The following is a 16,539-nucleotide window of genomic DNA, read 5'->3' as shown; positions in this document are numbered from 1 at the left end:
GGGCCGTGTGCTTTGTTTGAAAGTATCGATTCTCCTGAAGGCATCGGGATACCCTGTGTTCCTTCTTGCTCGGAGGCCACTATCTTCCATATTGTCAAGAACAGGAATTGGCTTCTGGTGTCTAATCTGTCCAGTAACTTGGGATCCTTCACGAAGCAACTTCCCATAGCAACCGAACATTTGGGGGGGGCGGTGTTTGGTGAAAAAAGTTTTCAAACTAGCCAGGGTGGGAAAAGGAAAAGGGATAGATCTAGGGGGTTTCTGACAGTTTTGTTTTCGGGTCTATGATAGCCTTGCCCCCCCAACCCCCTTAAATGCTGCTAAAGAGCAGCCCTCAGAGAAACAACATCTCGTTAAAATACTTTTTCATGTATTTCACTGTGAACCAGAGAAGATTCTTTGAAACCTATTTTTAAATCCGTATATTTAAAAAAGAAAAAGAGAAAGAAACAAACAAAAGCAGAAATACCAGACACCCAAAAAGTTGTACGAAGGTGTCTCTCAGAGTTTGGCAGCTCGTAGAAGGAATTAAGAAGACCAAAGCTCCAAAATACAATATAACTTACAAAATAACCTTTGGAAGGAAGAAAAGAACATATACATGCATGTTCTAAAATTTCATTTTCTCTTCTTATGACCAAGCCAAAAAAAGAAAAAAAAAAAAGGAAAAAACAAAAAGAAAAAGATGCGCTTCCTTGTAAATAACATTTTTTCTTTTTTTACTCACTTCATATTTAGAAACGTTTATACTTCTCACAGGTGGTTTGCATTCATGTACAGGGTCCTTGGGACTAAAAGGGGCAGTGGTTTCCAAACAAGAAGGAAATAAAGAAGCACACGAAAGTGTACTCGTTTCAGAGAAGGGGAGGAAAAAGAGATTGAAATAAAAAAAAAAAATAGAGAGAGAGATATAAAACCATGCATCAGGGTTGAGCTTTGAAAAAACAAAAAATACCTTCATCTTCACCACGGTCATTACTGCTTATATCATCTGCGTTTTTCTTTGTGTTGGCTCCTGGGGTCATATTGAGAAGGAAAATAAAGGGAAAAAAGAGAATTCAAAAACAACAGGTTTGCAAAAAAATCAGAAAAGAGAGAGATACTACCCAGTAAAAGAAAAAAAAATGTCACACAAAAAGTTGAATGTTGTTACATTTGGATTTCAAAAAAATGAGATAGGGCAATGCAAAATGCATAAAAACATAAAGATGTCAAGAAGAACAAATTCAAAATGTTACTTGCAAAAAATATTCTCTATCCTGTGAAAATGCAGTTTCGGGGTTAAAATGATAACACTGCAAAAAAAAAAGAGCTAATGTGAGTTTGAAAAAAAGAAAATTAAATTATTAAAAAGGATCTCCCACATTCTTAAAAGAAATGCATATGAACTATTCAATGTTCCTCTAATTTTAACATGTGATAATCTACATAAATTCATGAAATGTCACCAATACACTTTCGTTAGGACATTCCATAAGGTAAAAGAAAACACATTTATGTAATAAACACAGAAGAATTTTCAATAAGATACTTAAAATTGACATTCATTTCATGCAGAAGAACTTAAAACAGAGCATTTCAAATACAGATCAGAAATGTCAGTCAATTTGCTAATTTAAATCATGACGGTCACCTCTCGTCAGTGGCTAGAGAGCTATTACCCAGTACTTGCTACTGTTTAGTATAAAAAGAAAACAGCAGCAACAACACAACTACCATTTTCAATAAGGTTTTCTTAAGACGAGAGAAAACATTATACATCATGTTCTCTGTGTTTGAAACACTTATGAAGTATTACTCTGGTGTCATTGCTCCTTGAATTTAAGATAAATAAATAAAACCACCTACCTTGATGACCTGTAAGATAAGCTACCTAAGAATCTCCATGGGAGGTGGGGGCGTCCCTCAACTACACCAAAGAACACTCTCTTACACATTCTGTATATAGAATGCACCATTTTGGTTTTTCCTATTTTCCAGATACAACATGCTAAAACATTTCATATTGCTTGAATTGTTTGGTTAATTAGCTAAATTGTCTTCTTTTTATAGACAGACATGGCCCTGGGGGAATGCCTATCCCAGATCCATTAACTTCAAAAGTGCCTGAATGACATTCTTTCAGAAGTTCTACTTAACTCAAAGGAACTCATCATGTTTCAAAACCAAGATTTGAAGTTGCTGTTTTTGTAGGTCAGTTACGGTTTACATATTGTCCATTTTATGTGGTTCAACACTTGTTAGCAAGCAGACCTGGGTGGGTGGGTGGGAAATCTGATTTGCTGATTTTTGAGGCTTAGCTATTCCCACTATAGAGAATTTCAAGCATCTAATATAAGGTCATTGAAGACAGCCAGGAAGAGGTGCCTGGGGCCCCTTGAAACTCCAGGCTACCAGTAATTCAACCTCATCTACCTAAAAGTAGAGTTGAGTCTTGTCGGAACCCACCTGTTCTCCTTACAACACATTCATTTCCAAACCCTTAGGAAATATCATGACTCTGATATGTCAATCTCTTAGAGTCATTAGCTTGATACCAAAATCTATTTATATCCAACAACACCACTGCATTGAAATATCTAAAAGAAAAAAACCGTAAAAAAAAAAATCAAATGAGCTTGACTGTCTTTGGGGATGTTTTTGTCAGGGTTTATCAGTATAGAACCTATCTCAAAGCGAACTCATGGACTTGAATTTATGATGAAATTGTGTACAGGAGCCTAAAAGGGAAGCCTTTCCTAAAGTACACGACATGAACGATACACAAAACTCTTACAAAACAAGTCCTCTCATTTTTTGGAGAAAAAAAAATTCCATTCATTCATGGAAGAAGATCTGATAAGCTTCTATAGAAATGGGTCACTTCTTTCATTTAAAAAGAAAAAAAAAAATGGCTGGAAAAAAATTAGGGTGTAGTCAAATCCATGGGAGTGAGAAGGTACTCCCGGATTCAGCAGATTCCTTCCAACAAAATGTGTTCCTTTTAAGTTTGACTCCCTCTTGTTCTAACGCAGCGTCCAGAACACACGCTCTCAACATGGAGAAGGCGTTCTTTAATGAAGACCCCACACCTGCACTTTACCCTCCCCAGGAACGTGTTCTTACAATCCTGCCCCTTCCTGAATATTCTTGTTCGGAATCTCTCTTCTCTTCCTCGCTATGTGCTGTGTCCTTCGTAAGCCCGAAGTCCGTTCTGCAAGCCAGGTGTCAGGGGCGTGAAATGCCAGAACCCTCTCCTAAGACCCACCTCTCCGTGCCTTCAGGCTCACTGGGTCAGGGCGCAAAATGGGAGTGATCTGAAATACGTCTCGGGCTGGATGCTCTCTCTTCCCCAACAAAGAGAGCCAAGTTCTGAAGATTAGTAATGCTTTCACCATTTCCATAATGTAGTTCCATCGAGGATAAAGTAGCAAGCCGGGATAACCTCCTGCCTCTTTGATTCCTTACCAAATTTCTCTGTTAGTCAAAGTGTGATTTTTAAGACCTTTACTGACATATGACTTACATACCATGAAATCAACTCATCAAAGCATAACATTCTCTGACTTTTTCACGGACTTGCACAACCATCGGCATAATCCAACTAACTTTAGAACATTTCCATCAACCCCAAAAAGACTCTGTCCAACTGCAGGTTCCGTGTTCCTATCCTCAGTCTCGTTAATCTACTTTCTATCTTTCTAGATTCGCCATTTTTGAGTGTTTTGTATGAAAGAATTCATATCCTGTGTCGTCTTTAGTGTCTGCTTTCTTTCACTTAGCGTATTGTTTCCAAAGTCCTGCATGCTATAGCAGGGATCAGTTCTTCATTCTTCTGTATGGATGAATAATACCCCACTGTATGGACACACCAAGTTTTGTTGTTCCATCCATCAGTTGGTGGGCATTTGGACTGTTTTCATTTGGCAGCTCTTTCATGAATAATGCTGCTATAAACACTTGGGGACAATGTTTTTGTTGGGATATTTGTTTCTCTGGCTCTTGGTTAGCTATCTAGGAATGGGATTGCTATTTTATAGGGCAAATTGATATTTTAAGAAACTGCCAGACTGTGTTCCAAATCAGCTGCATCATGGGGCATTTCCATCAGCCTGTATAGGGGTTCCAGTTTCCACATCTTGTAGCCAAGCCTTGCATTATGTTCCAGTTTCTACATCCTGTATCGTTTTGCTGATAGCCATCCTAAAGGGTGTGAAATGGTGTCTCCTTGTGGTTTTAATCCACAGCTTCCCAATGACGTAGCGATGTCCAGCATCTTCTCACGTACCGTCTTCTTTGGTGAGATGTTTGCTCAAATATTTTGCCCATCTTTAAAATTGGGTTCTTTGTCCCTTGTTATTGGAATGTAAGTGTTCTTTACATTTTTCAGATGCAGGTCTTTTCCTGGAAATATGCTCTGCAGATCTTTTCTCCCAGTCTGGGGCGCCTCTTTTGGTTTTCCCAATGGCGCCTTTTGAAGTGCAAAAGTTTGTTTTTAATTTTGACGAGGTCGATTTTATCAATTTTCTTTCAATGCTTGTGCTTTTCATTTCATATCTAAGAAATCCTTGCCTAACCCAAGACCCTGAAGATTTTCTCTTATGCTCTTTCCTAAACGTTTAAGAGTTGTAGTTCTTACACCGTTTAAGTATTTGAGTTACTTCCAGTGTATGATATGAAGGTAGGGTGGGAATTCATTGTTTGCGTCTGAATATCCCATTGTTTGAGCACCATTTACTGAAACACTAACTTCTCCCTCATTCAATTCTTGAGACACCATTGCTGAAAGCCGGTTGACTATAAATGCCAGGACTGTATTTATTTCTGGACTCTTTAAATTATATTCCATCCTGCGTTTCTCTCCACAGGAGCCCCCAACTCTCCTGATGACTATAGCTTTAGAGTGTGCTTTAAAATGGGGAAGGAGAAGCTCTCCAACTTTCTCCTGCTTTTTCAAGATAGTTTGCTTATTCTAGATCTTCTGCCTTTCCCCAAGAATTTTCAAATGAGCTTGTCAACTGAAAAAAAAAAAATCACCCACTGAGATTTTGACACAAAGTGTTTGCCCAACCGCAATTTTGGAATTAACTGTAGATAGCGAGAGTGTGACCCAGAAACATAATTAGGTATCACCTTTAATGTACTAGGTACACTTAATTTTTCACCCTTTTGTTCTTTTTCAATAAGCTGTTGCTGTATTTTCCCTTGCAAATACAGCTAATTAAATGACCTCAAAACCAACGGAGTTTTCTTAAATACCTAATTTCGTTAGAATCGTGAACTGTGGGAAAAAAGGTTCTGCTGGGATTTATTCCAGAGTAAACCCGTCTTGTGCATGCCAAAAAAAAGGCATTTCAAAACCCATACACACCATGAGTTTTTTTCCTCCCTCTCCACATCTACACTTTCCCCCAAATGCCAGAAAAATATTCCTTTACATCTAATAATTAGCCTCTCTATCAAACCTCCATGGGGAAATAGCTCTAAATTTTAAAGAGAATATTTAAGCAACTTCAAACAAATGCATAGCTGTTCCATTATTAAAATTTAAGTATGATTTTATAAATAAAGTATCTCAACATCCCTGGTCCTGAAGGATGTCCATCATTTTTTTATCCCTGTTCTTCTCATGTTCCCTTTTTGTGCTCTAATTCCATCATTTTCTAAAGTAAGACTATTTAAAGGAGTACTTTGTATCCTAAACGGAAGAGAAATACTTTGTAGAGAATTTATGAAATTTGGGGAGGAAGCCCACAGAGATAAAGGGCCCTCCTGATCACATCATATGAAGGGTGCATGCTTGTCACCATGACTCATCACTGCTGACTTTGGCCTTGACCACCTGGCTGAGGTATGTTTGCCAAATTTCTCCACTGCAAAATTACATGTTCTCTGCCCCTCTCTGTATCATACTCTTTGGAAGGAAGTCAATATGCACGGCCAAACCTCAGGAGTAGAGGTTGAAGGAGAGGATCTACGTGTACTGAGAATATGGCATGATACACAACAAGAGGGAATGAAATTTGTAGATGCAATTAAGAGTAAGAATCAGCTGATCTTTAAATAAGGGAATGATCCAGGATTATCCAGATGGGCGCAATGTAATCAAAAGTAGATTCAGAGTGGATGGAAGATGTAAGCTTAGTATCTCTCATTTATGCTAAATGAGTTCCATTTTTAAAAGCCGTCAACCAAGAAATGCAGGTGTCCTCTGTAATTGAAAAAGGCAAGGAAGACATTTTCCCCTAGATCCTCCAAAAGAAGAATGCCATCTTATCAAAACCTTAGTTCTAGCCCAGTGAGATCCATTTGGGATTTCTGACCTCCAAAACTGTAAGATAAATTGGTGTTGTTTTAAGCCACTAACAATGTGGTGATTGATTACAGCAGAAATAGGAAGCTCATAAACCCTGTTTTATTTATTCATTCAGTTGTTTATGTCAATATGAGGTTATGGATATTTATTTTATACCTATTTATACAAATTGCTCAAGCATTGGCCAGTGAGAATGCTTCTTACTTGGCTTCTGTGCCCCTTCGCTCTATCCCCACCACTGCGATTCGGTTTTGGTTTTATTTGGATTGTTCTGTTTTGTTCTGCTTTGTTAGCACTTACTTACTATAAAGTGATCCAGGCTCATCTTGTCTATTTCCCGCCCCATTTCTAGAATCAGATTACTTTTCCAAGGAGCCCCGATTCCTTCTACTTGACATTTGTATTCTACAGGTCAAGAAGCTGAAGGAGACCAAAGGTGGATGACTTTCCCAAGCAATGCAAGACCTAGTCGGGGACCCAGGTGATGGTGACATCATAGACTTTACAGCACACAGCTGTGTCTCTAATTCATACTGGCTGGTGACAGAGTAAAAATGTTCGCTTCATTCCCTTTACTCATCCTGCTGGTCTTTCTATTACTACAACAGTTATTTCATTATGGCATTATTCTAAAATAAATTGCAATGTTTGCTTAATACACGAGAGGGACGGACGCTGCTCTAGATACTTTATAACCATCTGAAAACTAGTCAGGAACGATTTTTGCCCCCCACTGTGCAGATGAGACAACTGGAGGGAACAGAGGTCCAAGTACCTTGATCCGAGAGATCAACCTGCCACAGTTTCGGGATTCCAACCCAGGACCCCAACACATCATGTCAACACAAAAGGCAACATCTGAGCAAATGGGGAAAATTATTTTAGGCAATGTGATAAGTTAGTCTCTGGCGAGGTAGCTGTGTTTGGCATCCCGAAATAAATGATAAAACACAGAGATAAGTAAGCCCTGAGACCTTATTTAGGTATATAATTAAGCCAATGAAGGACAACTGGTGTTTAGGGAAAGGCACCACCTGGCCCTTGGAAATGATGGTTTGAAGGAAAGAAGACATTCTAGAACAGGAGTAAATGCAGAGACCTGTCTGATTGGGGTGGGTCTCGGAATCATCAGAGTATCATTTATCATTCTTTACACAAGACTGTGGCAATGAACTTGAAGGACACACTTGTGTTACGGAGACAGTCCTAGGCATTAGTGATAAAGAGATTTTTTTTAAGACATGGCAAGCCACTGCCTCCAAGGACTCAGAATCCTTAGGCAATGCTCTAAATGTAAAATACTACCCAGCTTTATTAAACACATCTTGATAATCTCTAATTTACCTTGATTTCAATATTATTATATATTTACATTAGCATTGTATGAGTTCAGAAAAGAATACCTTGTGGTGATTGTACAATGGGATTTTCTTTAATACAACTGTTTAATCCCATACCCTTAATGACTCTAAGCCAATCAACTCATTCTATTATAAACCCATAAAGCATTTGCTTCGGGCCAAGATGTAAGCTTAATATCTCTCTAGGTGTTTACAGATTTATGCTAAATGAGTTCCATTTTTAAAAGCCTGTTATTTTGAGATCCACAGACAAAGTCACTGCTAGCTTAATGATTTCATTTCTTTGGTAATTAAACGCAATTTTAGGTATTTATGAAAATCTTTCCAGGTAATGGATTTTGGTTTATATTATTATTACTTTCAGTTTTAGAAACTGCAACTTAGAGGTTTCAGTTTTAGAAACAGGGAAGGATGAAATTCAGCTCAAAATATTTAACAGTATAAAAAAGAGTTAATAAGAAGGTGGTAAATAGTGTTAAAATATCTTCAAATGCCTGTCCTTCACCAAGAAAACCCATTCTTGCTGCCATGGCCACATCTCCCTGCTGGTCAATATCCCAACAAGCTTCCAAGATTTGGATAAAACCTCTCCTTTGCAAGGGTCCCTCCCTAAGAACCCCTAAGAAGTAACTCCCTACTGTAGTGTCTAGATAGCATCCCCCAATGGAAAGTTCCCAACGGGAATTCCCATAAAAACAAAGACAAAGATGTGAACATCCTAGGAAACCAAGGACAACAGAAAATGTAAGGCTACATCTGCTGGATTTCTATCAACCCTATGAAGGAGCCTAAAGAGAGTTCAGTGTTGCTCAAGGATCTTCCTATGGTACTACCACATTGGGAATTGTTCTATAAACGTGATAGGAAATAAAACATTTGGGACCTCCCTGCATGTAGCCATGTATCAGAGAAGAAGCACCTATCTATACAAAAAAAAAAAAAAAAAAAAAAAAAACCTAGGAAATGTATTCCTATGTTGCCTGGGCATTATTTCAGAAAATCTCCTGTCTCCAACATCTCTAGGTATGGGTTTAAATTAGACAACATTTAAACCAGCCAAAACATACAGGTGAGAGAGTGGGTGGGTACATGGAAATGGCCAGTAGCCAATTGCTGCAGAGCTGGACAAGTCAGGAAAAGCCGTAGGTGCTCGATACCCTTTTCCGCACACTCAGCTAGTACAGAGTATTCGGGTGTCCACTAACACTTAGAGTAACTACTACTTAGTTAATACTTAATGTCAACTAATGCTTACTTCATGTCTTAGTAAGGGACAGTGCAGCCTGGAAGAGTACCTGGTTGGAAATGGAATCTGAGGGTCAGTTCAATGGGTCAACAACTGCTAAGGGTCTGCATTGGCAACGAGCCCCCCAGACATGTGTGCTTGAGGCCTGGGGCCACCCTGTTGAGTGACGAGGACTCGCTGGACTGCTGGTACAGGGAAGGACCTCTCACAGATCCACCTGCTGGCACCCATCTTTGGTGGGTACATCCTGACTTGCCCAAAGATGAGGAAAGAGAATGGGAATGGAGTGGCAAAGAACAAAAGATAACCACAACCTTCGGAAAACTCTAAGGGAACATTTGGATAAACCATTGGCCATTTCTCATGGAGTAAAAATAAGATGTAGTTTCTTCGGTGCAGAGGCATATAAAAAGAGAACAGCCTGAGACAGAAAGAAGAGAATGAGCAGGTCAAGGGAGATGTTGAGGTACAGGAAGTATAGAGAGAGAGAACTAAAATGCACGCTCTTTGTAAGGAAAAACTCGTAAACCCAAGTGTACCTTAGATCTGAGTATGGATTAATGCACACGGATAGAAGACGCCATGGAAGTAAGTCTTCAGGGGGAAACTAGGTGCACACTGCGTCTATCCATTTGAACATCTTCATGTAAGGATAATTTGGAAGAGAACTATCATGAGGAGAGAAGAACTTCAATAGAAAGATACTCATGATCAACTCTTAACGTCTCCTCCGGTGTAAAGACCATCAGGGTTTCCAAATGCAGGACAATCACAGGGTGCTCTGCAGCAAAAGGGCATTTCAAATGGCAACCATACACCAGACAAATTTACCATAAGGAATCCGAGCACATTCTGATGTGTCTTCTGGTGACCACTCTGATGAATAAAATGTTCATTTCTTTTAAAAGAGGACTATGTCATGAGCCACCAGGAATTATGTTTATGGTAGGGACGCCGAACACGGTTCAACGGGAAGAAAGGGTAGTATTTCACGGGTCTCATGAACCGTGGAAAGAACAAAGCTGAATGGAAACCAAATGAAAGATCAAAGGCAAACTAAGGATTTGAAAGATGGCAAAAAGCATTTGGCACAACTGATATGTTTCATTAAAGGATTTGAGTATCTGGAATATTTACTTTGACAGGGAACCTTTTTGTAATCCTGCCAATGAAGTGAAGACATATCCTTACACGGAACACGCTCTGGAGAAGGGTGAACAATGTGAGTTTCCACTAAAAGCGTAAGCAAGTAAATGATGTCACGACCATCATTTTTCAAGAAACTGCTGCAAGTTCTAGTCAATATGTTAAAAATATAAGTCATGAGAACTGAAAATATTGAAAAGGAGACACAATAAAGTCATTCTTGCATATGATTATGTACACAGGGGGAAATAATTCAGAACATCAACTAAATAAATTAGAGTAGATGAGGTACTAGTTATGATGGTATGAAATCAATACACAAAATCAATTTTCATACATATGAATATTAACATATCTAAAAAGAAAGCTGTTTCATATTAACAATAATAAATGGTCTGATCATACCTTATGAAGCATGTAAGACACACTGTATAATATAAAATCTGAGATACATAAAAGACTTGTCTTTAATCAGAAGCTTCCAGTGGCAGAAATTTAGTGTGTAACAATATCAATATATTTTTGAAAATAGTATCCAAAATCTATAAAGAACTTATCAAACTCAACACCCAAAGAACAAATAATCCAATCAAGAAATGGGCAGAAGACGTGAACAGACATTTTTCCAAAGAAGACATCCAAATGGCCAACAGACCCATGAAAAAGTGCCCAACATCGCTCGGTATCAGGGAAATCCAAATCAAAACCTCAATGAGATACCACCTCACACCCATCAGAATGGCTAAAATTAACAACTCAGGAAACGACAAATGTTGGCGGGGAGGTGGAGAAAGGGGAACACTCCTACACTGTTGGTGGGAATGCAAGCTGGTGCAACCACTCTGGAAAACCGTATGGAGGTTCCTCAGAAAGTTGAAAATAGAGCTACCCTACGATCCAGCAATTGCACTACTGGGTATTTATCCCAAAGATACAAATGTAGGGATCTGAAGGGGTACGTGCACCCTGATGTTTATAGCAGCAATGTCCACAATAGCCAAACTGTGGAAAGAGCCAAGATGTCCATCGACAGATGAATGGATAAAGAAGATGTGGTATAGATACACAATGGAATATTATGCAGCCACAAAAAGGAATGAGATCTTGCCATTTGCAACGACGTGGATGGAACTGGAGGGTGTTATGCTGAGTGAAATAAGTCAATCAGAGAAAGACATGTATCATATGACCTCACTGATATGAGGAATTCTTAATCTCAGGAAACAAACTGAGTTTTGCTGGAGTGGTGGGGGGTGGGAGGGATGGGGTGGCTGGGTGATAGACATTGGGGAGGGTAAGTGCTACAGTGAGCACTGTGAATTGTGCAAGACTGTTGAATCACAGATCTGTACTTCTGAAACAAATAATGCAATATATGTTAAGAAAAAAAAAAAAGAAGAAAGAAGATGGCAGGAGGGGAAGAATGAAGGGGGGGAGATCAGAGGGGGAGATGAACCATGAGAGATGATGGACTCTGAAAAACAAACTGAGGGTTCTAGAGGGGAGGGGGGTGGGGGGATGGGTTAGCCTGGTGATGGGTATTAAGGAGGGCACGTTCTGCATTGAGCACTGGGTGTGATGCACAAACAATGAATCATGGAACACCACATCAGAAAAAAAAAATCATTCCAACATCAATTCTTAAAAAAAAAATAAGCATGTGTTGATAATTTTGGCTTGAAGAAGGTAAAGACAGTTCTGCCTTCATTATATTGTTTATTATACTACCAATAATTTTAGCCTGTGTATGATGAAGTTTTTCTATTTAGAAAGTACCATTAGCTAAATATTAGAAAAAGAGGGAAGCATAACAAGTTCATCTTAGGGCAAAATAAATTCTGTATTAATTAAATATTTATACTTAAAAAAGCAATGATTATGTTTATCACAGTATTCCATAAGGTTTAGGGTGAGATTTTGAGCCAACATATATTTATTAAGAAAGACAGCATTTATTAATACAGATGCTGACATTTTTGCATTATACACGCATATGCACACACATACATACATGATTATATAGTCAGGTTTTATTGTGACATTCTCTGCATGTGGTCATGAGTGTCTATGTAGACACACACCCATATACTCACATACAGATAGATGCATATACTTTTATCATTTATTAAACAGTATATATTTATATGTGTACATAAATATATGTAACTTAAAATGATAAATAATAGAGGCAAATGCATATAAAATTTACATATATACATTTTAATGAATAAGAATCAGTCAGGAAATATATATGTATATTTTGTACAAACACATGCACATACACACATATATTTCATAAAGAATAGTATCACTCAGGAAGTATATATACTTAAATTATATATATTTATTTGTATACATGTTTATTTTGTATATCTATAATATATATTTATTTTGTATATGTTTTTCTAACATACAAATATATAAAATATAAATATTGAGTAAGTATTAATAAGTATTTATTATATATATTTAAATTTATATATAATATATATTTACTTTGTATACATATAATACATATTTATTTTGTATATATACTCATACAAATATATAAAACATATTTAATAAGTATTTATTATATATTTATATATTATATTATAAATATTTAATGAATATTATATATTTATTTATATAATAAATATTTGGTAAGTTTTAATAAGTATTACATACATATCTATGTTATATTATAAATATTTAATGAGTATTATTTATTTATATTATAAATTTTTGGCATTAATAAGTGTTTATTATGTGTATATATTATATTATAAATATTTAATGAGTGTTAATTATTTATTTATGTATTATAAATATTTAATACATATTAATAAGTATTTAATACGTGTTAAATATATAAAATACATGCTTAATTAAATATAATATATAAATATTTGCATTTTCTGTATATATATATGTAAAACAAATTTGTATTATGTACGTCTACATAAAATAAAGAAAAGGGAGGGTCGCTGAAGGTAATCCAAAGGAGAAGTCACGTTGTGGCCATCAGCCACGTTAGTGAGTCAGGGACAGAAAGGGAATGCAAACAAGTCATGAAGAACAGAGGCAGGATGATGGGGAAGACGGAGAGAAGCAGATACCTGAGGGAAACCAGAGCTGAGCGTGAAGATGGTATTTCTGAATTACCAGCCTTGTTGTTCCCAGAATAATGCAAGGGGGGAGCAAGACCCAGACACATGGCCTGGCCACCTAGTTTAAAATTACTGAAGTGAAGAAAAACAAGCAGAACCCCAGGCATCCGAGCAGAAAACACACAGTCTCTGGGCCACAGCAGGCCTGGCTGGAGGCGACGGTGGCCCACACGGCCGCCCAGTGCAAGAGGAGGTAAGCCATAGAGCAAAGGCATCAAAAGGCTCTGCTGACTGTCCCCACCCCTGGGCCCCACATGCCTGGCTGGGATGACTGAGGGCTAGAGATTCAGGTATGCAGGGATTCTCAGCTATGCTGGATTTCCCAGAGAAGCCAAAGGGGCTGGCCAGCCAGAAAATGCTCCAGGAGGCACATGGAGGAAGGATGACATGAAGCACGACAGCCTGGAAGGGCAAAGAGCGCCCTAGCGTGGTGGCCATCCATCCCTCCTTCTGCTCCCGCGAGTCTCCTCATGCGCTCTTTCCTGATGCTCCAACCCACTTCCAGGCGCTTGGAACAATGTGTGCTCTGTCTGCCCCTGTGCTGGCCGTAAGCTCCCCAAACGCCTTTAGGACGATGACAAACACTTGACAAAAGTCTCTCTCCCCTGAAAAAAGTCTCTGCAATGCTAAGTGCAGATGATGACGGAGCAAGATCTATCAGGTTCTGGTAGAAAACCTTTGCCAATCCATCCTTCAAGAAGGTATTTTCAGAGATGAACAGACTCCAAGACAGTATCCTACCTAATGCCTGGTAGAATTCCTAGGAAGCAACACTCCAATCATCTAATAAATCAAGCACAATTAAACTCCATGAGGCTCAGGAATTCAAGGAGGATGACGTCAAAATAAAGGTAAAGAATGGGGAAATTAGGACCCAGAAGAACTAAAAATTATACACAGAAAAATCACCATTTAAAATACCTTATGAAGTACTAGAACAAGGCCAAGTAAACATCGTTTGCGAAAAGAATATTATCACTTAATAATGCAATAAAAAACTATGTGTGACAACCACACCCAATAGTTTTTAAAAATTTCAAGTTGTAACAGAAGAAACTGAAGATGAATGGGAGGTTGCAAATGATTGTACCGTGTTCAAGTGAAGAAATTCATGTGAAGTGATTTTTTTAAATCCTAAAAACAAACAAAAAGAGTCACTACAAATCAGGGTGTGATAGTGTCATTGTGCTATATGTCTAACGGTATGACTAATATGTTCTCCATTTCGTTTCTCCGTAGTACCTACTGTCTTCTTCAGAGATGCAACCTCACAGAATTTGGGCGGCTATAGCACAAAAGCACAGATGAAGGGGTCTTAAAAAACAGACACTTGTTCCTCACATTCTAGAGGTTGAAAGTCCAAGATCAAGGTGTCCACAGATTTGGAATTTGCTGACACCTGCATCTTGGTTCTTATGTGGCTATCTACTCACGGGGTTGTCACATGGCTGAAAGGACAAGGGAGCTCTCTGGGGTTTCCTATATAAAAACACTAATCCCACCATGGGGGGCTCCACCTGATGATCTGATCACCTCCCAAAGGCCCCACCTCCTAATACCATCAACTTGGGGATTAGCCATTCAACCAGTGAAATCTGGGAGAACACATTCAGACCATACCAGATGCGTAGACAATATTTGTGTGCATGAATTCATTTCATAGGATGCTTTGTTTCTCCTTTCATGACTATGTGAAATGCCCATGTGGGAAACACAGCACAGAGCCAGGACCAAAATCTCCATTTCTTCCCTGTCAGAACTACAGAATGCTTTGCATAGGAAAGCAAGTTGCAGCTTCCTACTGTCCATTTGTTCTAAAAAGCTAGGGCTGAGTAGACGGACCACAAGGAGACTCCGTCTTTGCTCTTATGAAGCCCATAGTCTCCTGGAATATGCGACGACTAATTTAATAATCACACTAAATTTTTAAATTCCTACCATGAAAATATGCATGGGCTGGTTGCCATGTGACTATTACATGGCAATATACATCTTGGCAACCTGCTAATAATCTGGGGTGGTTTGGGGAATTTCCCCTGAAGAAGCAAAGGAGACGTGCCCTGAACCAGGATTTAAAAAGATGAAAAGACATGAGAAAACATTTCAGAAAAGGGTCAGGAGAGTCCGGTGAAAAATGAAACTGGGGAGTTAGGCAGCATCAGACCATGGGCAGAGCTTGGTGGATGGTCATGCACTGAACAGCACCCCCAAAACTCATGCACTGAGAAGTCAGCGTGAGACCTTGTTTAGAGGGTCTCTGTCAATGTCATTAGACAAAATCCTCTTGGATTTATGGTGGCCTCTCAATCCAATGACTGGTGTCTTTCCAAGAAGAGAAGACAGATGGAGACACAAGGAAGTGATGTGGACATGGAGGCAGAGAACCCACTAGCCAAGGAACACCGGGGGTTACTGGGAGCCCCACCAGCAAAGAGGGAGGCAGGGGACGGGTAGGTTCTTCCTCGGAGCCTCCAGAAGAAACCAACCCTGCCCACACCTTGATCCTGGACTTCTGGGCCGCTGAGCTGCGACGGAATACATTTCTGTCGTTGTAAGCCACCAAATTTACCGTAGTTTGTTATGGGAATTCCAGGAAACTCCTATAGTGGGCATTTAACAATGGGGTGGTGAGCATACCCTAAGGCAACGCCTAATGAGTCAATCCCTTCTAGAATCCCAGCTAATTGGGTATGAGCTGCACCTGATAGATGACAGAAGCGTCCTCCTGGGATCCGGTTACATTACATGGACTTGAGATGCGATGCCAAGGGCTTGATTAGAATATGCTGCTGTGTAGGATCCTTGCTCAGCTGACCTGAGTAAGAGACTGCCCATGTGGCAAAGGGGCTTTTGGCAGCCTGCAGGAGCTGAAGGCAGACTTCACTGGCCACTGGCGAGAAAGGGGCCGTGATCCAACCACCACAAGGGACAGAAACCTGGCCACACCGCGGTGAGCTCGGAAAAGCAGGAGCCCCAGACAGGAAGGCAGGGTAGCTGATATCTGTGTCTCTGTGGGACCCTGAGCAGGGAACCCAGCTGAGATACGCCCAAATTCCTGACCCACAGAAACTGCGGGGTGAGACATGAGCATGATGTTAAGCCACCGAGTTAGTGGTAATTTGGTTAGCCGCCGAGGAAGACTAGAACCTGTGGGCCACCAAGGTAATCCTTTGAAAGGGATGGCATCCTCTGTAATTTGCTTTCTGTGACTGCCCAACTCTAGTTAGGGAAGGAATCTGTGCAGCCAGCCCCACACATTCCCTCCAATTCCAGGTAATGTGCATTGTGTTTGGGACTCAAGCAAGGCAGGACCGGCAAGCCATCTGGAGTCTAGCCATGTGC

At 39.3% G+C, this 16,539-nt stretch overlaps 1 protein-coding gene across 4 annotated transcripts in view; it reads right to left on the bottom strand.

Annotated features, from left to right (window-relative positions):
- The window catches only part of NLGN4X (neuroligin 4 X-linked), a 212,176-nt gene that overhangs the window by 111,512 nt on the left and 84,125 nt on the right, over positions 1-16,539 (bottom strand). For 2 of the 4 annotated variants that reach the window (XM_028115065.1, XM_088028521.1), the window contains one exon: positions 956-1,015. The exons of the other annotated variants lie outside the window; for them this stretch is intronic. In XM_028115065.1, the coding sequence (XP_027970866.1) occupies positions 956-1,015 (60 nt within the window). The remainder of the gene's footprint in view (positions 1-955; positions 1,016-16,539) is intronic. 4 annotated transcript variants of the gene reach the window in all.

Source organism: Eumetopias jubatus, unplaced genomic scaffold, assembly GCF_037043125.1.
Source record: "Eumetopias jubatus isolate StellerSeaLion01/CBP00866 unplaced genomic scaffold, mEumJub1_p1.0 scaffold_11, whole genome shotgun sequence".
Taxonomy (NCBI): Eukaryota; Metazoa; Chordata; class Mammalia; order Carnivora; family Otariidae; genus Eumetopias; species Eumetopias jubatus.
Note: the sequence above shows the minus strand (reverse complement) of the source record. Positions and strands in the feature narration are given on the sequence as shown.